Raw genomic sequence first — 23,806 nt, 5'->3', positions numbered from 1 at the left:
TCAGTTGTTTTGTGATATGAATGATGTCATACTATGCTTACCGTATTATAAACTTTGTCTCTTTATCCTTAGCTGTCAATACAATGTGAAGAAATAGACAATACATTAGCCATGGTACATGGTCATATGTTTGGAACCTGGTTTTATTATGTACTTTGCAGTAAAATACAACTAATATTTTACATGGGTTCACCAGAATAAGTTCTGTATATAGACCAAAGCTATTTTGTTTGGTTTTGCTGCCTCCTTAATATCTTCTGTTCTGGTACTACTAATGTAAAAACTCAACTTTTCAGGAAGCTATGGAAAAAATGGTGGAACCGCCACCTTCTGAAGGTGGCGAGGCAACTATAACCGCAATGTCAGCTCTTGCTGCAGTGGGTCAGTACCTGTCCACTAACAGTGCCAAAAGCACGTTCCTGCGTAATACTGGGTTGGTTGTTAAGGCAATCTCGTCCAAACTGCCTCATGATCAAGATATGCAAGCTCAAAACAATGTTATATCTGCGCTCCAGACACAAGTCCGTTCCTTAACAGAGACCCTTTGTGAAACAAGGACAGACATTGTTCGATGTCGTCAAGATATGCATGGTTTTGAAACCAGACTATCAGACATTTGCTATGTTGTTCAGGAGCCTAGGAGAAATGAAGGCGAAGGTTATGGTGCTCCATCGGACAATACAGCATGAAAACATAACAGTCAGGTCAAATGAACTGAGCTTCTGAACTTCTGGTGGTGCATTTATCTGCCAGACTGTTAACTTTTATGCCAACCTTCCTTTTGTTTTATAGTTGTAATTTGTTATGTTGCGATATAAAATTTGTTCTTAACGTCCAGCCACTGGCTGAAGAAAACAGCAAGCCATTTTTGTATAGTGTAGGGTGTTCCCTATATTTGCACTGGTGGCGATCTTTGATGCCCAGTGGATGTAATCTGTGCAATCGCCTTAATAGCCTAGCATTAGTTTCGGGCTTATTTATTTCCTAGTCTTCTTTTCCCTGGTTTGCTAGTGGCCGCAACAACCATGGGCCATATACGGACCGTGGTAGCCTTGACCCTGCTACGGGCCGTAGGATCCAAGGGCCTCCTACGGGCCGTCTTTAAATGGGCCTCCAACATGGCCGTAGAATCGGTGGGCCTCGGGCCGTCGGATAAATGGGTCTACATGGGCCGTAAACGGGCGTAATTGGTATCGGCCCAGCACGGTAACGGGCCGTTAACAGGCCAGAGGACAACAAAGGCTTAATTCTGTCACAGGCATAACGGGTCGTTAATGGGCCAGAATATAGGACGGGCTGGAAACAGCACAACGGGTTAACAGGCTAGAAACGGGCCGACTCTTGCCATGTGCCAAATTTGGCCCATTAGGGGAACAGGCCAGTAACGGGCCGGAAGTAATCGAGGGCCGGAAAGGAGCCCAAGAACGTATGGGCCGTCAGTAGGCCGAAAGCTAACACAGGCTGGAAACGGCCCATGTGAATCATGGGCCGTTAACGGGTACAAAGAAATTTACTGTTCATTACAGGCTAGAGTCACCGTGGGCCTCTAAACGGCCTAAAGATACGAAGGCCTCATATGGGCCGAAAGACGTCGTGGGCCATACATGGGCCGAAAGTGAAACGGGCTGGTGTTATATTCGACAGCCCACATGATGTTGTTGGGCCGATTTCGTGCAGGCCCTGACAGGCCGTGAGTTACCGAGCCGTAAAATGGGCTATTGCGAAGAGACCGTTAACAGGCTTTTCATGGGCCAGCCCGCTATCATTTGACCAAGTCAAACGGGCCGGCCTTTGTAAGCTAAATGGGCCAGTGGTGGGCCATCGCACGTGTCAACATATCATAGGCGCCTATCTGACCCACTGACGAGCTGACACGTGTTTTCTCCGGCCAATCAGAGTTCTACACGTGGAAATTTCCCATTGGTCGAGGCTGTGAACGGGTTATCGGATCCAAAACCGGACCCAATGGCGTCCCGTTACGGTGCATGCCACGTGTCAGTCACCCTTGACGAAAGCACTTCTATGATGCACGATTTATCGTCATGGAAGTGGACACTTCCGTGATGATAACTTTGGTAATGTCATGGAACACTTCTATGACAGCACAGGTATGACTATCTTGATCCTGTCATAAATTTGTCATGGATGTACATGCATGACAGAAAACGCGACCTACTGTGACAAACACGTATAATCACGGAAGCGTATTTTTTTTGTAGTGATATGTTTATTTTCTTAGTGATAGAAGGTGTGTGAGGTGTGGTGGGCACATCATTTCTAGGTTTGGTGGGTCAAGGTGAGGACTCATAAGTCGGTTCCGTCCTGCGCCATATAGGTCGGGCTGAGATGCGTTATACGAATACCCATGGATGACTCGACGTACAAGACAAAGATACCAGAGTCGTGGAGGACTCTATCTCCACTAACGTGAAGCAAACTACGATTTGTAACCCTAGGCCCCGAGTATGTTATATAAGCCCGTGGGCTAGTTCGTTGATAGTATATATACACAAACAATCCCTTGGTATTCACGTGTACTTTATACACATCCCCATCACAAATATACACTACCAAGATTAGGGTATTTCCACGACCGCAAGGGCCTAGACTTGGGTAAATCTTTGCCTCTTATTACCGTCCAGTCTAACCGTCAGAGATATCCTACCAAATGATTTGATCGAATCATATCCGCCAACTAGTAAGAGAGGGGGAGACAATGTGTGCGAGATAGGCCTAAAGAGAGTGTGCATGCGGGAGAAACGTAGGCAGATATATGTATAGAGAGAGGGCCAGCAGAGACCGTGCCTGCGTATGCATTTAGAGAAAACATTCATAGATAGTAGTAAGAGAGAGAGGGAGATATATAGAGGCGTGTGTGCGTGAGACACCCCAGGAGAGAGTGTGAGCATTTGTGAGAGAGAAATGCCGATGTATATAAAGTGTGTGCGCTTATGCGTCAGATAGAAAGATAGCACGCGTGTGAGGAGGGACCGAGACAGAGTGGATCTACGCGTAAAAGACTGTTCTATGCATTAAATTATAAAATATAAATTGTATTAAAAAAATTGGATGGGATCATCAAATTTGCAATTCGCGTATGAACGAACATTGATATATCAGACAACCATACTCTATTGAATTCGAGCATGTGTATGTGTTTATTTCACATTATTGATCCATAGAGTGAGAGTGGTTTGAAATCCAGACAATGCATAACTTTTGAAATTCATATATAAACATGAGTGCACTATGTGTTGTCACTGTCAAGCACTTTATACATTTGTCACATACATGATATACATTCCAAATTGCTAGCTACGAACTAGAATGCATGTTGAATTCAACATAATGTGGTTTCAAAGATTCGAATTCATAAGAAGTGCATTCAAGTATTTGAATTCGAGATAATGGCATTTGTAAATCACATTTAAAAGGGGGGCATCAATCTTTGTTGTGCGTTTGAACATGCTATATATTCATACGCATTTCTAACTATATTTTTGCAACCAAGGTGATTATCTAGAACCATGCATGAATTGAGCTAAGCTGCAAAAAAATCAATTACTCATGTACAAAGTAGATTCAAATCCCCCTTTCAAAATAATCACAGTTTTAGGATTTTCAAGAGTCAAATTTTTTAAAGTTTGACAAATCCTAAAAGTTCAATTGTGGAGAACTGTAAACGTTAATGGTTCTGCTCCTAAATATTGAACGAAGCGCCAATAAGCCTCTCGCCTCCCGAAACCGCGCGAGACCAATGTTTGGTGGTAGGAAATTACTATCCTGACTCTGACGTATGTGGCCTATCAGCCCAATGTCCAAAGGTCTAATACGGGGTATGTTTGTAACATCACCAAGACGCCAGTCAACCGCCTCCAAAAAACATTCATACACCAAGGGCGCCTAAACACCCATGCACTCGGCCGAAATCGCTCCGGCCACTATTTGGGGCACCTGAGATTACCGTCCTAATCCCGACCCGCAATATGTCGAGAATTTTAGATGGGGGCAAAGTTTGTAACTTTCCCCAAATTTCAAACAAGCACGTCTCAAACCGAAACATGGTCCCCCCTTAGCTCCCCCTCCCTCCGTTTCCCCATTCATACTCCGTGGGCACCAAAACACCCTCTCCACCAGTCGCTAAACCCCAGCCTCCTCCATCCTCCACCCCATCGCACTCGATCCACCGCCGCTCTCCTCCATCAGGCTGGAGCCGGTACCCCGACGTCGTCGTCCACCACAACTGCAACCGCCCTCAAGGACTTAGCAGGTGAAGCCGAGGCCGAGCTCCCTGCACGATGCCGACCTGCGCCGTACCTGAACCACTTCGACCACGCCATCCTACGGCTCACCACTGCTGCTCCACTGTCACAACCGTCCACCGCAACGGAGCTATTCATGCTACGCCATCGTTCGCCGCCTCAGATCTTCTTCCCCGCCACCGACAGACGGCCGCCACACCACACTCAACAACTTGGCCATGGGTTCGCCCAAGGCCCCACCGTCCTCCACAATATCTTGTTTCCAGCGAACCACAAGAAGATCATCGAAAAAACAGAAGGAGGACATAACACTGCCAGTCGAAATTTGTACTCCTCTTCCCTTATTCGTGCAAATCTAACATCTCTGCTCACACGGTATTCATCCCATGAAAGAAACTAGTTGACAACTTCTTACTACACCTTCTTCCTGATACTAAATGTTCCAAGTAACTCGCCATGCACAAGGTTTCCCCCCATTTACTATTTCACCTTAGCTAGAGGTGTGTCTTATTGTCCCGTACTCTGTGTTCGGCCTTCGAAAGGAGACCAGTAGGGGCGGCGTCGTTTTCGGGTCTTTGCCTGCCAAGTTGGATAAGAAAAACGTGCATAGAAATTCTATGGCCTCGTTCATGGCAGGCTTTGGCAACGGTGGGTTATCGGCGGAAGGAACATCCCCCTTTTCAAATGTGCATTCCTCCCCCCTAAACTAGCTACACAAAATGGCCAGTGAAAAAGGACAGATTACATCAAGCAATAAAATCTGCTACGAAAATTTAGATCAATAACTCATTGCTCTAAAAAAACTGCATGGCCTACAAACTACAAATATGCTAACAATTTGCTCGCAAATCAAATTAGCACAATAATAAATTGTACACAAATGAGGTATGTACCTCATCGATGTGGGAAAGGCATGGAAGGAGATGGGACGATCCCGGAGATGACGATGGTGGTACCCGACAGGAGCACGAAGGTTCCCTGGTTTGAGCGCGCCATTGATGAGGATGGGCGCAGTCGCCTCCTCTTCCATCTCGCGCTCTCCGCAGGAGCCACCCCCGAGCGGCTGGCGGTGGGGTGCCACCGCGACAACCTCCGCTGGAGCCGCACCACCGTTGCCTCCCGCGGCGCGTGCTGGTGAGAGAAACCCATCCGCGATCGCCAAAGAGGAGATGCATGGCCGTGTGCCCCTTCGCACGACCTCCGGCGGGAGCCACCCCAAGCGGCTGGTGGTGCAGCGCTAACGCGAAGATTTCCACTGGAGTCACGCCACCGCCGCGCACGAGCTACCCTTGCCGTGGTGGCTGGCTAGGAGGAAGAGTGGAAGGCGACGAATGAAGTGGAGATGAGTGGCTGCGTTGGGTGAGGGTGGAAAGGAAAAAATCGTGGGGGCGGAGGTCGTTCTTGCTAGGATTCTAAACCCACGGACTATTGCTTCGGGTTGATGTGGCGACACTCTCGACTTTAAGATTCGGCTTGGTCATCCGATGACCAGTTCGTGGTTCGTTGTGAAATGCTTAATATCTCACCAACACCGGTTACTATTTTTTATAATTTATTTAACACAATACAATTGAAGTCGCTCACATACACTTGCATACACTCACCTCTATAAACTCACGCATGCACGCCCTACATACATGAGCACCTTCAAGAGACTGAGCCGACACATCATCATGAGACTGACGAAGTCGCCACAGATGGCTTCGTAGTCGACGAGAACTTCTCCGCGCACTGAATACATATCGCCGGAAGATCTAAAATAAATCCAGAAAAATGTAAGCACTAGTGTTAAGTTTAGAACTTAAACTCTAGCGAGCTGAGATATCAGTGTCCTCTTGACAATTCAATCACAAGTTGATTCGCTATTTGCCTATTTCGATATAAAGAGGAGAGACGAGAAGAGAGAGACAACGTGCCTGTGCACGACGTTTATCGAGAAAAACAAATGCCTGTGCACGACTGCACGTTCCCTCGGCTCCTTCACTTCCGCGCGCCTAGATTTATCGATCGATTGACTTCTATTATTATTAGCAAAAGGGGTTTGTCTATTGACTTGGTACATGTCAACTCTCTAGTCTGAGCTGTGAGGTGTGAGCTGGGCCAGCCATCTGCACATAAATGAATTTCCCTTTCGAGATTCCCCGCGACCTCACCTCAGTCGGCGACACGTACGAGAGCAAGCGAGCGCGCGCGGGTGCGTGACCATGGAGAGGACAACGGCCGCGCACGGCGTCGGCGGCCGCTGGCTGCCTTGCCTCGTCTTGCTCGCCGTCCTGTCGGCCACGCCGTGGCTACTCATCATCCACTGCCACCGGGCGGCGTCCGTCAGCACGCCGCACCCGTCGCTCGTCACCGCCGCCCCCGCGTCCGGCCGCGAGGGCGGCTCCCAGCCGCGCTTTCCCTCCGTCCAGGAGCAGCAGGTCAAGAACCTCCTGATCGCCTCCGCTGCCGGGGACGAGGTGCGCCGGAGCAGTAACGTTGGCGTCACCGGGGAGGACGCGTGCCGGGGGCGGTACCTGTACGTCCACGACCTGCCCCCACGGTTCAACGCCGACATCCTCGCCGACTGCCGCCACTGGTACCCGTGGATGGACATGTGCCCGTACCTCGTTAACGGCGGCCTCGGCGCGCCCCTGGACAACGCGGACGGCGTGTTCGCCGACGAGGGCTGGTACGCCACCGACCACTTCGGCCTCGACGTCATCTTCCACGCTCGCGTCCGGCAGTACGAGTGCCTCACCAACGACTCCTCCCTCGCCGCCGCCGTTTTCGTGCCGTACTACGCTGGGTTTGACGTCGTGCGGCATCTGTGGAGCAACAACGCCACAGCCAAGGACGCCGCGCCCGTCGAACTCGTCGACTGGCTGACGCGGCGGCCCGAGTGGCGCGCCATGGGCGGACGCGACCACTTCGTCATGTCCGGGAGGACGGCGTGGGACCATCAGCGGCAGACGGACAGCGACTCGGAGTGGGGCAACAAGCTGTTCCGTTTGCCGCCGGTGTGGAACATGACGGTGTTGTTGGTCGAGAAGCTGCCGTGGACGGACTTCGACTTCGCCGTGCCGTACCCGACCTACTTCCACCCAGCGAAAGACGCGGACGTCCTCCAGTGGCAGCAGCGGATGCAAGGCATGAAGCGGGACTTCCTCTTCTCCTTCGCCGGCGGCGAGCGGCCCGGAGACCCGAACTCCATCCGGCACCACCTCATCCGGGAGTGCGGCGCCTCCAGCTTCTGCAACCTGGTGCAGTGCCACAAGAGCGAGAAGAACTGCCTCGTGCCCAGCACCTTCATGCGCGTCTTCCAGGGGGCGCGCTTCTGCCTGCAGCCGCCTGGCGACACGTACACGCGGCGGTCGGCGTTCGACGCCATCCTCGCCGGCTGCGTGCCGGTGTTCTTCCACCCGGACTCCGCGTATAGGCAGTACAAGTGGCACCTCCCCGACGATCGCGACACCTACTCCGTGTTCATTTCCGAGGAGGACGTGCGCAGCGGCAACGCCAGCAGCGTGGAGGAGACGCTCCGGCAGACCCCTCTGGAGGTGGCGGAGCGGATGACCGAGACGGTGATTGGGCTGATACCGAGGCTGGTGTACGCGGACCCGAGGTCGAAGCTGGAGACGCTCAGGGACGCCGTGGATTTCACGGTGGAGGCCGTCATCGACAGGGTCAGCAAGCTCAGGAAGGAGATGGACCATGGCGCGTCGCCGCGAGGGCATCTGACGCAAACAGCGACGAAGGTTTCTAGCAAAATCAAGACATATACTAATTAGGGAGGATAATCGATGCAACAGAAGCATGCATGCAAACTTGTTGAGACTGTTTGTAAATTTATTTTCGAGAGGGAGCAAAGTTAATTACAAGAGGTTTACATCGGATGCGAACATTGAAGCAAAAAATTGCATCACACCCCCAAAAGCCTAGACTACTCTCACAAATCTACGAAGGCCTCCACATCTTTCTAATCATTGATTCGCCTCGCCCCACCCCCCCCCCCCCCCCCCCCGCCCCCGGACACAGATCCTCTGATGTAGCCGACCCTGACTTTCACTGCCTTTCGGTCGCTGACAGGTGGGACCCATGTGTCAGTCTCTCAATGGCAGGACAACCCACGTCAGGGGATCCTCGTCCCCCCCCCCCGCTAGAAAAAAGCGCCGCCTGGGGGCGAACCGGCGATATTTGCGGCCTGGGGCGATCGGCTCGGCCCCAGATGCTCTTTTTTCTAAAAAAAATAAAAACATAATTGGGCAAATTTCGGCAAACACGGCATACATTCGGCGATATTTAGGCGGTTCACAGTTATTTTACATATAGAAACATAATAATAAGTCTACTAAAAACAAGAAGAAAAAATGGCCGCGCCTACAGGGCGAAGAATCGCTGAAGGCGCCGAAGTCGCTGCCGTCGTCGTCCTCCTTCACGTGGCCGTCCCTGCTGGACCCCTGCCCGGGGTCCCCCTGGCGTACTGGTTTGGCCGCCGGCGGCACCTCGTCGTCGCTGTCGTTGAGAATAACGACGCCTCCCTCGTCGCGGCCACGGCGCCGAGCGGCAATCTCCTCCAGGGCGCAGCGCTGGCGCTCCAGCTCCGTCTGCGCCCAGTCCTCCCACGCCCACTTCATGGCGGTCTCGTCGTCCAAGGCGGACTCGTCGTCGAAGGCGACCTCGTCGTTGTGCTCGCGCTTCATGGGGCCGAGCCCCGGCTTCGTCTTCGGCCTGACGAGGCGGGAGGCTGGACCCGAGGAACCGCCGCCACCCTCGTTGATGACGATGCTGCGGTTGCGGCGGCCGAGCAGCGTTTCTACGGGCTCGGCCTTGACGCTTAAGAGCGTCGGCTAGCCGGAGGAGTGGGAGGAGGAGCGGGAGGAGTAGGGGGAGAAGGAGGAGGACCCGCCCAGCATCCTCCTCGGCAGCTATGGACCGCAACTCCGGCGGGGGGCCGGGACGGCCAGGTACGTCAGCGGTGGATCGTTGCTGCCCTTGAGGCACTCGAGGACGGCGTGTAGCGTGCGGCCGGGGGCGCCCCACCATAGGCGGCGACCGCCCCTGTTGTTGCGCCCCCTCACCAGTGGTGCGTTGTTGATGGAGGCCAGCCGCTCCGCCTGCCAGTGTTCGAAGTACGCCGCCCACGCCTCGTGGTTGCCGGCTTCGTACTCCGGGAGGGCTCGCTGCTCCTCCGACAGAGACGCCCGCACACGGTCGATCTCGGCTTGGAAGTAGTGGGGGTGCTCGACGTCGTGCATCGGGGGGACGGGGACGCCCCCGGCGTTGAGCCTCCATCGCCCCGGCGCGCACATGTCGTGAGGCGCCGGGTAGTTCGCTTCATGGAGGAGATGGGTGTCGGTGTACTAAAGTTTGGGCCCTTTAGTACCCCTTACTTGTGCATGGGCAGTTGCAGCCGTACCCACGGCGATGCTTGACGGGGGCAGCTAAAGGGAAATATGAGACAACCAAGACGGCATCCGAGCCAGTAACCAGAGAACAGAAGACAAGCTCTTATTTTACACATTATGTCACAATACTTATGCCTTTTCTCTCTTATTTTACAAGGTTTACATGAAGAGGGAGAATGCCGGCAGCTGGGATTCTGGGCTGGAAAAGGAGAAAATATTAGAGACCTATTCTGCACAACTCCCAAAGTCCTGAAACTCCACAAAAGTCAGTTTTGGAATATATTAAAAATATTGGGCGAAGAAAGCACCAGAGGGGGCCACCCACCATCCACGAGGGTGGAGGGTGCGCCCTACCCCCTAGGTGCGCCCCCTGCCTCGTGGGCCACCTGGCAGCCCCCCGATGCCCATCTTCTGGTATATGGTGTCTTTTGCCCTTGAAAAAAATCAGAAGGAAGCTTTCGGGACTAAGCGCCGCTGTCTCGAGGCGAAACCTTGGCGGAGCCAATCTAGGGCTCTGGCGGAGCTGTTCTGCTGGGGAAACATCCCTCCGGGAGGGGGAAATCGTCGCCATCATCATCACCATCGATCCTCTCATCAAGAGGGGGTCAATCTCCATCAAAATCTTCACCACCACCATCTCCTCTCAAACCCTAGTTCATCTCTTGTATCCGATCTTTGTCTCAAAACCTCAGATTGGTACCTGTGGGTTGCTAGTAGTGTTGATGACTTCTTGTAGTTGATGCTAGTTGGTTTATTCAGTGGAAGATCATATGTTCAGATCCTTTATGCATATTAATACCCTTCTGATTATTAACATGAATATTATTTGTGAGTAGTTACGTTTATTCCTGAGGACATGGGAGAAGTCTTGTTATAAGTAGTCATGTGAATTTGGTATTCATTCGATATTTTGATGAGATATATGTTGTCTTTCCTCTAGTGGTGTTATGTGAACGTCGAATACATGACACTTCACCATTGTTTGGGCCTAGGGGAAGGCATTGGGAAGTAATAAGTAGATGATGGGTTGCTAGAGTGACAGAAGCTTAAACCCTAGTTTATGTGTTGCTTCGTAAGGGGCTGATTTGGATCCATATGTTTCATGCTATGATTATGTTTACCTTAATTCTTCTTTCGTAGTTGCAAATGCTTGCGAGAGGGGTTAATCATAAGTGGGATGCTTGTCCAAGGAAGGGCAGTACCCAAGCACCGGTCCACCCGCATATCGAATTATTAAAGTAACGAACGTGAATCATATGAGCATGATGAAAACTAGCTTGACGATAATTCCCATGTGTCCTCGGGAGCGCTTTGCTTTATATAAGAGTTTGTGCAGGCTTGTCCTTTGCCACAAAAAGGATTGGGCCACCTTACTGCACCTTGTTTACTTTTGTTACTCGTTACCCATTACAAATTACCTTATCACAAAACTATCTGTTACCGATAATTTTAGTGCTTGCAGAGAATACCTTACTGAAAACCGCTTGTCATTTCCTTCTACTCCACGTTGGGTTCGACACCTTACTTATCAAAAGGAATATGATAGATCACCTATACTTGTGGGTCATCAAGACTCTTTTCTGGCGCTGTTGCCGGGGAGTTAAGCGCCTTTGGTAGGTGGAATTTGGTAAGGAAAAATTTATAAAGTGTGCTGAAATTTACTATCACTTGTTACTATGGAAAATAATCCTTTGAGGTGCTTGTTCGGGGTATCTTCACCCCGACCAGTAGAGCAAAGAGTTGCTCCTCAACCTACTAAACCTACTGAAAATGTTCACTTTGAAATTCCTTCGGGTATGATAGAGAAACTACTAGCTAATCCTTTTACAGGAGATGGAACATTACATCCCGATATGCACCTAATCTATGTGGATGAAGCTTATGGATTATTTAAGCTTGCAGGTATGCCCGAGGATATTATCAAGAAGAAGGTCTTCCCTTTATCTTTGAAGGGAAAGGCATTGACATGGTTTAGGCTATGTGATGATATTGGATCATGGAACTACAACCTATTGAAATTGGAATTTCATCAGAAGTTTTATCCTATGCATCTGGTTCATCATGATCCTAATTATATATAAATTTTTTGGCCATGCGAAGGAGAAAGTATCGCTCAATCTTGGGGAGGCTTAATTCAATGTTATATTCATGCCCCAATCATGAGCTCTCAAGACAAATTATTATTCAAAATTTTTATGCTCGGCTTTCTCTCAATAATCGCTCCATGCTCGATACTTCTTGTACCGGGTCTTTTATGATGAAGACTATTGAATTCAGATGGGATTTATAGGAATGAATTAAACGCAACTTCGGAGATTGGGAACTCGACAAAGGTAAGGAGTCAGGTATAACACCTAAATTTGATTGTGTTAAATCTTTTATGGATACCAATGCTTTTCGTGAATTTAGCACTAAATATGGACTTGACTCTGAGATAGTAGCTTCTTTGTGTGAATCATTTGCTACTCATGTTGATCTCCCTAAGGAGAAGTGGTTTAAGTATCATCCTCCCATTGAAGTAAAAGTAGTAGAACCTATTAAAGTTGAAGAAAAGACTATCACTTATAATGTTGATCCTATTGTTCCTACCGCTTATATTGAAAAACCACCTTCCCCTGTTAGAATAAAGGATCATGCTAAATCTTCAAATATGGTTCGTAAGAGTAATGCTAGAACATCTACACCCCCTAAGCAAATTAAAGTTGAACACAGTATTGCTATGGTTAAAGATCTCTTGGTCGATAATATTGATGGGCATGTTATTTACTTATGTGATGAAGCTGCTAGAATTGCTAGACCCGATACTAAAAATAAACATAGAGCTGTTATTGGCATGCCTGTTGTTTCTGTTAAAATAGGAGATCATTGTTATCATGGCTTATGTGATATGGGTGCTAGTGCGAGTGCAATACCTCATTCCTTATACAAAGAAATTATGCATGATATTGAACCTGCTAAAATAGATGATATTGATGTTACTATTAAACTTGCCAATATAGATACTATTTCACCAGTTGGGATTGTTAGAGATGTTGAAGTCTTGTGTGGGAAAATTAAATATCCTACTGATTTTCTTGTTCTTGGTTCCCCACAAGATGACTTTTGTCCCATTATATTTGGTAGACCCTTCTTGAATACTGTTAATGCTAAGATAGACTACGAAAAGAATATTGTTACTGTTGGTTTAGGGGATATGTCTCATGATTTTAATTTTGCTAAATTCCGTAGACAACCCCATGATAAAGAATTGCCTAGTAAAGATGAAATAATTGGTCTCGCTTCTATTGCCGTGCCTCCTAATGATCCTTTAGAACAATATTTGCTAGACCATGAAAATTATATGTTTATGAATGAAAGAAGGGAAATAGATGAAGTATTCTTTAAACAGGGACCTATATTGAAACACAACTTGCCTGTTGAAATCCTAGGGGATCCTCCTCCACCCAAGGGTGATCCCGTGTTTGAGCTTAAACCTTTACCTGATACTCTTAAATATGCTTATCTTGATGAAAATAAGATATATCCTGTTATTATTAGTGCAAACCTTTCAGAGTAGGAAGAAGAGAAATTATTGAAAACTCTGAAGAAGCACCGCGCTGCTATTGGATATACTCTTGATGATCTTAAGGGCATTAGTCCCACTCTATGCCAGCACAAAATAAAACTGGAGAAAGATGCTAAACCAGTTGTTGATCACCAACGACGGTTAAATCTTAAGATGAAAGAAGTGGTAACAAATGAAATACTAAAGCTTCTTGAGGCAGGTATAATTTATCCTGTTGCTGATAGTCAGTGGGTAAGTCCTGTCCATTGTGTCCCTAAGAAAGGAGGTATTACTGTCGTTCCAAATGATAAGGATGAATTGATCCCACAAAGAATTGTTACATGTTATAGAATGGTAATTGATTTCTGTATAAATAAAGCTACTAGAAAAGATCATTACCCTCTACCTTTTATTGATCAAATGTTAGAAAGATTATCCAAACATACACATTTTTGCTTTCTAGACGGTTATTCTGGTTTCTCGCAAATACCTGTGTCAAAAGAGTATCAGGATAAGACCACTTTTACTTACCCTTTCGATACCTTTGCTTATAGACATATGCCTTTTGGTTTATGTAATGCACCTGCTACCTTTCAAAGATGTATGACTGCTATATTCTCTGACTTTTGTGAAAATATTGTTGAGGTTTTCATGGATGATTTCTCCATGTATGGAACTTCTTTTGATGATTGCTTAATCATCCTTGATCGAGTTTTGCAGAGATGTGAAGAAACTAATCTTGTCTTGAATTGGGAGAAGTGCCACTTTATGGTTAATGAAGGTATTGTCTTGGGGCATAAAATTTCTGAAAGAGGTATTGAAATTGATAAAGCTAAAGTTGATGCTATTGAAAATATGCCGTGTCCTAAGGACATCCAAGGTATAAGAAGTTTCCTTGGTCACCCCGGTTTTTAGAGGAGGTTCATTAAGGACTTTTCTAAAATTTCTAGGCCTCTGACTAATCTCTTACAAAAAGATGTTCCTTTTGTCTTTGATGATGATTGTGTAGAAGCATTTGAAATACTTAAGAAAACCTTGATTTTTGCACCTATTGTTCAGCCACCTGACTGGAATTTACCCTTTGAAATTATGTGTGATACTAGTGATTATGCTATAGGTGCTGTTCTGGGACAAAGAGTTGATAAGAAATTAAATGTCATCCAATATGCTAGTAAAACTCTAGACAGTGCCCAGAGAAATTATGCTACTACTGAAAACGAATTTTTAGCGGATGTATTTGCTTGTGATAAGTTTAGACCTTATATTGTTGATTCCAAAATAACTGTTCACACTGATCATGCTCCTATTAAATACCTTATGGAAAAGAAAGATGCTAAACCTAGACTTGTTAGATGGTTCTCTTGCTACAAGAATTTGATTTGCATATTATTGATAGAAAGGGAGCTGAGAACCCTGTCGCAGACAACTTGTCTAGGTTAGAAAATGTTCTTGATGACCCACTACCTATTGATGATAGCTTTCCTGATGAACAATTAGCTGTCATAAATGCTTCTCGTGCTGCTCCATGATATGCTGATTATGCTGATTACATTGTTGCTAAATTTATACCACCTAGTTTCACATACCAGCAAAAGAAAAAGTTTTTCTATGATTTAAGACATTACTTTTGGGATGACCCACACCTTTATAAAGAATAAGTAGATGGTGTTATTAGACGTTGTGTACCTGAGCATGAACAGGAACAAATCCTACGCAAGTGTCACTCCGAGGCATATAGAGGACACCACACTGGAGATAGAACTACACATAAGGTATTGCAATCCGGTTTTTTATTTGCTTACTCTCTTCAAAGATGCCCGTAAGTTTGTCTTGTCTTGCGATGAATGTCAAAGAATTGGTAATATTAGTAGACGTCAAGAAATGCCTATGAACTATTCACTTGTCATTGAACCATTTGATGTTTGGGGCTTTGATTATATGGGACCTTTTCCTTCCTCTAATGGTATAACATATTTTAGTTGCTATTGATTATGTTACTAAGTCGTTAGAATCTATTCCAACTAGTATTGCTGATCATAGCACTTCTATTAAGATGCTTAAAGAAGTTATTTTTCCGAGGTTTGGAGTCCCTAGATACTTAATGACTGATGGTGGTTCACATTTTATTCATGGTGCTTTTCGTAAAATGCTTGCTTAGTATGGTGTTAATCATAGAATTGCATCTCCATACCATCCACAGTCTAGTGGTCAAGTAGAATTGAGTAATAGAGAGATTAAATAAATTTTGCAAAAGACTGTTAATAGATCTAGAAAGAATTGGTCCAAGAAACTTGAGGATGCATTATGGGCCTATAGAACTGCATATAAAAATCCTATGGGTATGTCTCCATATAAAATGGTTTATGGAAAAGCATGTCACTTACCTCTCGAACTAGAACATAAGGCATATTGGGCTATTAAAGAGCTCCATTATGATTTCAAACTTGCCGGTGAGAAGAGACTATTTGACATTAGCTCACTTGATGAATGGAGGACCCAGGCCTATGAGAACGCCAAACTGTTTAAAGAGTAAGTTAAAAGATGGCATGACAAAAGGATACAAAAGCATGAATTTAATGTGGGTGATTATGTTTTGCTATACAACTGTCGTTTAAGATTTTTTGCAGGAAAACTTATCTCTAAATGGGAAGGTCCTTACATTATCGAGGAGGTCTATCATTCTGGTGCCATAAAAATCAACAATGCCGAAGGCTCAAATTCGAAGGTGGTGAACGGTCAAAGAATCAAACATTATATCTCAAGTAATCCCATAAATGTTGAAACCAATGTTATTGACATCGTAACCCCGGAGGAGTACATAAGGGACACTTTCCAGAACGTTTCAGGCTCCGAAAAGGAATAGGTATGTGGTACGGTAAGTAAACCGACTCCAAAACAGTTCTAATAGCAATTTGTCTCTGTTTTGGAATATTTAAGAGAATAGGAAAAATAAGTAGTCCAGAAAGGACACGAGGCATCCACGACGGTGGAGGGCGCGCCCCCTGGCTCGTGGGCACCTCATGTGCCCTCCGAATTCCGTTTTCTTGCATGATACTTCTTTTGGTCGGTAAAAATTCATTATATAATCTACCGAAGGTTTTGACCACCGTACCACGACGAAATCTTCTGTTTTTGTTTTTGAGCTATTTTCTATCAGAGTTTCTCAAGGTCAGGCATCATGTCGTCCCCCTCCTCCAACAACATGGGCGACGATGCTTATCTAATGAAGATAGAGACGAAGCAAGAAGAAATTGGGGAAATCAAGGAAGGTGACAAGATCAAGGAAGCCGTGGAGGAACAAGTCCCGATAGTAGAAGAAGAAGGCTTCTTTCAACCCCACTACAATCATCTCACCCCTACTGAAATTGAAGCTTTCAAGATGATTGAGCTTGCTCGCATACAAAACAAGTATCTAACACGTGAAAATATTTTGTTACAAGAGCATATCACCGCACTCAAGGGCCTTATCCGCAAGTTGGAGGATCTCCTACGCTCGATGTGCGACACCCCGTCATCAACAACTCCATCACCACCACCCCCGAAGAAAGAGACATAATCACATGGGTATGGGCACTCCCCTTGGCAACTGCCAAGCTTGGGGGAGGTGCCCACGTATAGTATCACCATCACACTTTTATCTTTACTATCTTTCTTAGTTCAATCCTTTTGGTTATATCTTGATCTAGTTCAATAAAGTTTAGTATGATCTACCTTTGAGTTTTTGTGTTGATCCCTATCTATGTAATCGAGTCCGTGAGCTATATATAATAAAGATTAGTTTTGAGTTGAGAGCTTTGCTATCTTGCCATGATCTTGAGGGAATAAAAGAAAAAGAAAGAATAAAAAGAAATAAAAAGATCATATTGATCTTATGGAGAGTAATGACTTCACATATAAAAAGTATGATGAATAAAAGTTGTTGAGAGTTGACAAACATAGTTTTCGTCATCGTTGCAATTAATAGGAAGTAATAAGGAAAGAGAACTTTTCACATATAAATATACTATCTTGGACATCTTTTATGATTGTGAACACTCATTAAAATATGACATGCTAAAAAGTTGATGTTGGACAAGGAAGACAACAATGGGTTATGTTTTCTTATATCCGAAATAAATTATATTGTCATGGATCATCCAACATGTTGATCTTGCCTTTCCCCCTCATACTAGCCAAATTCTTTGCACCAAGTAGAAATACTACTTGTGCTTCCAAATATCCTTAAACCCAGTCTTGCCATGAGAGTCCACCATACCTACCTATGGATTGAGTAAGATCCTTCAAGTAAGTTGTCATTGTTGCAAGCAATACAAATTGCTCTCTAAATATGTATGATCTATTAGTGTGGAGAAAATAAGCTTTATACGAGCTTGTGATATGGAAGAAATAAAAGCGACGGATTGCATAATAAAGGTCCCTATCACAAGTGGCAATATAAAGTGATGCTCTTTTGCATTAAGATTTTGTGCATCCAACCATAAAAGCACATGACAACCTCTGCTTCCCTCTGCGAAGTGCCTATCTTTATTTTTGTCTTCTACCTTATACAAGAGTCATGGGGATCTTCACCTTTCCTTTTTACACTTTATCCTTTCGCAAGCACTATGTGTTGGAAAGATCCTGATATATATACCTAATTGGATGTGGGTTTTCATAAAGCATTATTGTTGACGTTACCCTTGAGGTAAAAGGTTGGGAGGCGAAACTATAAGCCCCTATCTTTGTCTATGTCCGATTAAAACTTCATACCCATAAATATTGCGTGAGTGTTAGCAATTGTGAAAGACTAAATGATAGTTGAGTATGTGGACTTGATGGAAAGCTCTTATATATTGACTCTTTCCGATGTTATGATAAATTGCAATTGCTTCAATGACTGAGATTATAGTTTGCTAGTTTTCAATGAAGTTTCTGATTCATACTTGACATTGTGAACAGATTGTTACTTTAAGCATAAGAAATCATATGACAATATATGTTGCTGTTCTAAGAATGATCATGATGCCCTCATGTCCATATTTTATTTTATCGACACCTCTATCTCTAAACATGTGGACATATTTTTCGATATCGGCTTCCGCTTGAGGACAAGAGAGGTCTAAGCTTGGGGTAGTTTATACGTCCATTTTGCATCATGCTTTTATATCGATATTTATTGCAATATGGGCTGTTACTACACATTATGTCACAATACTTATGCCTTTTCTCTCTTATTTTACAAGGTTTACATGAAGAGGGAGAATGTCGGCAGCTGGGATTCTAGGCTGGAAAAGGAGCAAATATTAGAGACCTATTCCGCACAACTCCAGAAGTCCTGAAACTCCACGAAAGTCAGTTTTAGAATATATTAAAAATATTGGGCGAAGAAAGCACCACAGGGGGCCACCCACCGTCCATGAGGGTGGAGGGCACGCCCCCTGCCTCGTGGGCCACATGGCAGCCCCACAATGCCCATCATCTGGTATATGGTGTCTTTTGCCCTTGAAAAAATCAGAAGGAAGCTTTAGGGACGAAGCGCCGCCGTCTCGAGGCGGAACCTTGGATGAACCAATTTAAGGTTCTGGCGGAGCTGTTCTGCCGGGGAAACATCCCTCCGGGAGGGGGAAATCATCGCCATCATCATCACCATCGATCATCTCATCGAGAGGGGGTCAATATCCATCAACATCTTCACCAGCACCATCTCCTCTCAAACCCTAGTTCATCTCTTTTATCCGATCTTTGTCTCAGAACCTCAGATTGGTACCTGGGTTGCTAGTAGTGTTGATTACTCCTTGTAGTTGATGCTAGTTGGTTTATTCGGTGGAAGATCATATGTTCAGATCCTTTATGCATATTAATACCCCTCTGATTATGAACTTGAATATTGTTTGTGAGTAGTTACGTTTGTTCCTGAGGACATGGGAGAAGTCTTGTTATAAGTAGTCATGTGAATTTGGTATTCGTTCGATATTTTGATGAGATGTACGTTGTCTTTCCTCTAGTGGTGTTATGTGAACGTCGACTACATGACTCTTCACCATTGTTTGGGCCTAGGGGAAGGCATTGGGAAGTAATAAGTAGATGATGGGTTGCTAGAGTGATAGAAGCTTAAACCCTAGTTTATGCGTTGCTTCGTAAGGGGCTGATTTGGATCAATATGTTTCATGCTATGGTTAGGTTTACCTTAATTCTTCTTTCGTAGTTGCAGATGCTTGCGAGAGGGGTTAATCATAAGTGGGATGCTTGTCCAAGGAAGGGCAGTACCCAAGCACGAGTCCACCCGCATATCAAATTATCAAAGTAACGAACGTGAATCATATGAGCATGATGAAAAATAGCTTGACGATAATTCCCATGTGTCCTCGGGACCTCTTTGCTTTATATAAGAGTTTGTCCAGGCTTGTCCTTTGCTACAAAAAGGATTGGGCCACCTTGTTGAACCTTGTTTACTTTTGTTACTCGTTACCCATTACAAATTACCTTATCACAAAACTATCTGTTACCGATAATTTCAGTGCTTGCAGAGAATACCTTACTGAAAACCGCTTGTCATTTCGTTCTGCTCCTCATTGGGTTCGACCCTCTTACTTATTGAAAGGACTATGATAGATCCCCTATACTTGTGTCATCACATCCTTACTGGGGACCTCCTTGTGTGAGGAAGCCTACTAGACTGGCTCGCCGGAGATGGTCGCCGAAGGACACACTTTTTCTTCCCTGGAGCTGGGGGCTCCTCATACGACTGCTCCTCGGTTGTATCTTTGACGGAAGGGCCCCCGGCAGCTATGCCACTATGCTCTTCGGTAGGCTCCCCCCGCTCGGAAAAGTCCTCATCTGCACTGGCTTTGTCTTCCATGAAGCCAACGCCGCTGGCCTCCTCGGCAAGGGCCGCCTCTTCCGCCCTGCTAGCAATATATGCCACTTCGTCATTGGCGGTGGGGCGGATGAAGTTCATTTCTTCCCGGATGACCTTCTTCGACAAGTTGTCAAAGAACTCTTGTGCCTGCTCCATGGATGGCTCGGCTAAGGTCTGATCAAGGCCATGGGCGTTGAACACCGACATCATGGCAATAATCGAGGTTAGGGCAGAGTTGTTGCACAAGGGGATTACGCCCGCCGGCAACCTGAGCGGCCGTGTCGGCCTTGAGGTGGAACAGTTTTTGGCAGAGAGCTGTATGTTGTATGACTGTCAGATTGTTGTTCAGCCCAGGGAGCAGCCTCATGATATCTGCCGCATTCGGGTACTCCCAAGCTGGCCTCCCCTTGTTGTGCAGAGGGGACATGCGACGACGGAGGAAGTCGGCACCAACCATTTCGATTGTGAGACCGACAACCTTGAGGCGATGGATCCTGGTGGTTGCGATTGTGAGCCTCTTGTCTTGAGGGTCGAGGTCTCCCCAATCGCCTCCGGGGACCAGTTTCGTTTGCTGGGGCATACAGAACGGCTGCGGGTCCTTCTCCACAATCCAGCACCACTTGCCCCACCATTCGTCCCACTTCTCGCGGTGGGCCCCGTCTGCGTATGTCTTCTTGGTCAATGCCCTTGGGATTTAGGTGACGCAGCCAGAAAGGGCCCCTCCCGGCTGGATGCGATGAATGAAGTAATGGCGAAAGAGGGCCGTATTGGGGACCACTCCGGCAAAATTCTTACAAAGGTGGGCGAAGGTGGACATACATGCCACAACATTCGACATGAAATCCAAGATGTGGAAGCCGAATGTGTAAATGATGTCGTTGAGGAAGTCAGAAAATGGGGGGCAGAGCCTGCAGTAGAAGTAATCGACGAAGAAAGGGAATTTATCTGGGGCAGGCTCGGCCCGAGAAGCTGGGATGACACGGGTAGCAGGGTGCCCCGTCGTCCCTCTCCCCCACATACACAGATACCGCTCCTTCAGAGCACGCGTTTCGTGCGTCGGAGCGAAGATGATGTTCTCCCTCTGCATCTTCACCAACTCACTCTCTGGCACCTATTTCCGCTCGCTCGGCTTGGGCACCTCCTTTCTCTTGCTCGCTTCAGGCGCCATACGAGACTGAAGAGGAGCGGGAGGCCGAGGATGGTGGGAGCGCAGGGGCGGCAGATGGATGAGGAAGCTCTGTTTCGGGCTCAAGGAAGAAGACGACGGCGGTTCCTAGATTGGAATGGGCAAAGGGGTAAATGAGCGGCGCCTCTGCGGCTTCCTCTATTTATGGGGAAGGCATGGGGCTGCCTCTTTACTATTCAATGTTAAGGCGTTTTCACAGGCGCGCCGCTACTGCGACCGTTCTGCGCACGCACACCATGTCGTGCACTCAATGCGGATCATGGGGAAGCGCAACATACGAGATGATTACAGCAGTTGACCCCTGTCACACATGCCCGTGCACTGTTTGGGCCTAGCCCAACAACGCCTCGCACCCGTGTGTGTGGCCCAGGCCCGGAGGCTCCTATCAGTGTACTAAAGTTTGGGCTCTTTAGTACCCCTTACTTGTGCATGGGCAGTTACAGCCGTACTCGCGGCGAGGCTTGACGGGGCAGCTGAAGGCAAATACGTGATGACCAAGATGGCATCCGAGCCAGTAACCAGAGAACAGAAGGCAAGCTGGGCCCCCGGCAAGATCCTTGCCAGGATGGTTAGCAAAGCCCCGGCAAGATCCTTGCCAGGATGGTTTGCGAAGCCCCAGCAAGACCATCACCCTTGAGGTTGAGAGCTCTGACACCATCGACAATGTCAAGACCAAGACCCAGGGGCGTCTGTGTGGTGGCATGTAGATCTTTGTGAAGACCAGAAGGCAAGGTTCCCAGCAAGATTCTTGTCGGGGACATTTGCGAGGCCCCGACAGGATTCTTGCCAGGGATGTTCGGGGGGCCGTGGCAAGGCTCGCACACGGCAACGTTCCGCCGCCCTGCCACCGCTCCAGCACAGCAACCAGCCAGCCAGCCTGGCAAGCACCTGCATGGTGGCATGCAGATCTTTGTGAAGATCCCACTACCGCTCCAGTGCAGCGGCTAGCCAGTGAGCTTGGCATTGCATGCCTCGTCATCCTGGGTGCACGTCAGGACAGGGTGAGGCGGCGAGGGATGGGATGGGCTCTATTTTCGTCCCCGGGCTCTGTTGACCTCACCAGTTGGGGGGGGGGCGAGCAGAAAGCCGACACTGGCTGGAGCCCATCCCTCGCGGTGGAGGACTCGCCGGCTCGCCCCCAGACCCTGTGGCAGCCGTCGCCGGCGGCTGGCCTGGTCGATGCACGTGGGACGCTCCCTCCCCATGGACTAGGTTGGCTAGGGCTTCTCGCTTGGGTGGGCCTGAGGCGGCGTTTGTGGGAGGCCTATGGAGGTTTGGGTGTGCCGGGCCTATGGACATGGTCCAATTCTATCGCCTGGGGCCCAACTCGCCCTAGACGTGGCAAATAGGGCTCGGGCTCTCGCTCCCGCGGATCACGCTCACTCGTTGTGGTTGCGGCGTGGTGGATCCGACCCGAAAACGGGTGTGCCGGCTTCTAGGGCGGATGCCGCCCAATTCAACACCAACATCCGACGCATCTTCCCACCCGCGTCGCCTCTGCTCTCTGAGTCCTCATCCTGTGATCTCGCCGCGCCATCGGATCCTACTCCGCTGCTACGCCCTGCTGCCCACGGTCGCACGTACGCTGAGGTATCGATGTCACCACGCCTGCCAGGGGACGAAGCCCACACCCCAAGCGACCGTTGGACCGGAACAATGCATCCCGCCGGCCGCGCGGCCCTCCTATGATGGCCGAGGATGGTGCTCTCCGAGGCCCCGACGACCGCCGGCTTGCTGACTGGTTGCTCGTATCTGCGTTGGTATTTCCTCGAAGAGGAGAGGATGATGGAGCATAACAACGGTAAGTATTTTCCCCAGTTATCAAACCAAGGTTATCAATACAGTAGGAGAATCAAGCAACACAATGTAAACAACACCTACACACAAATAACAAATACTTGCAACCCAACGCATAAGAGTTGTCAATCCCTCCTCGGTATTGAGATAGATAAAATTGTATGAGATTTGATAAATAGATCTGAGAAAAACACAAAATAAATTAAATAAAGAAAAAAGTGCAACAAGGTATTTTTGGGTTTTTGGAATAATAGATCTTTAAATAATATGATAGGAAATAGACCCTGGGGCCGTAGATTTTACTAGTGGCTTCTCTTGAGAAAATAGCATACGATGGGTAAACAAATTACTGTTGGGCAATTGATAGAAACACAAATAATCATGACGATATCCAAGGCGATGATCATATGTATAGGCATCACGTCCAAGATTAGTGGACCGACCCCTACCTGCATCTACTACTATTACTCCACATATCGACCGCTATCCAGCATGCATCTAGTGTATTAAGTTAATGGAAAATGGAGTAATGCAATAAGAACGATGACATGATGTATACAAGATCTATTCATGTAGGAATAGACCCCATCTTTTTATCCTTAATAGAAACGATACATGTGTCAGTTCTCCTTCTGTCACTGAGATTGAGCAGCACAAGATCGAACCCATCACAAAGCACCTCTTCCCATTGCAAGAAAAATCAATCTAGTTGGCCAAACAAAACCAAAGTGTTGGAGAAGAAATATGAGGCTATAAAGATCATGCATAAAAGAGTTCAGAGAAGACTCAGAT

At 47.1% G+C, this 23,806-nt stretch overlaps 1 protein-coding gene across 1 annotated transcript; it reads left to right on the top strand.

The window, feature by feature from the left end:
* The first annotated feature begins 6,466 nt into the window (after positions 1–6,466).
* Positions 6,467–8,032, top strand: LOC123039194 (xyloglucan galactosyltransferase KATAMARI1 homolog). The gene has a single exon (XM_044462458.1). The coding sequence runs from the start codon at positions 6,467–6,469 to the stop codon at positions 8,030–8,032; it is 1,566 nt and encodes a 521-aa protein (XP_044318393.1).
* The last annotated feature ends 15,774 nt before the right edge of the window (positions 8,033–23,806 follow it).

The sequence above is a fragment of the Triticum aestivum genome, chromosome 2B (assembly GCF_018294505.1).
Source record: "Triticum aestivum cultivar Chinese Spring chromosome 2B, IWGSC CS RefSeq v2.1, whole genome shotgun sequence".
NCBI lineage: Eukaryota > Viridiplantae > Streptophyta > Magnoliopsida > Poales > Poaceae > Triticum > Triticum aestivum.
This window is presented reverse-complemented; position numbering and strand designations above follow the sequence as displayed.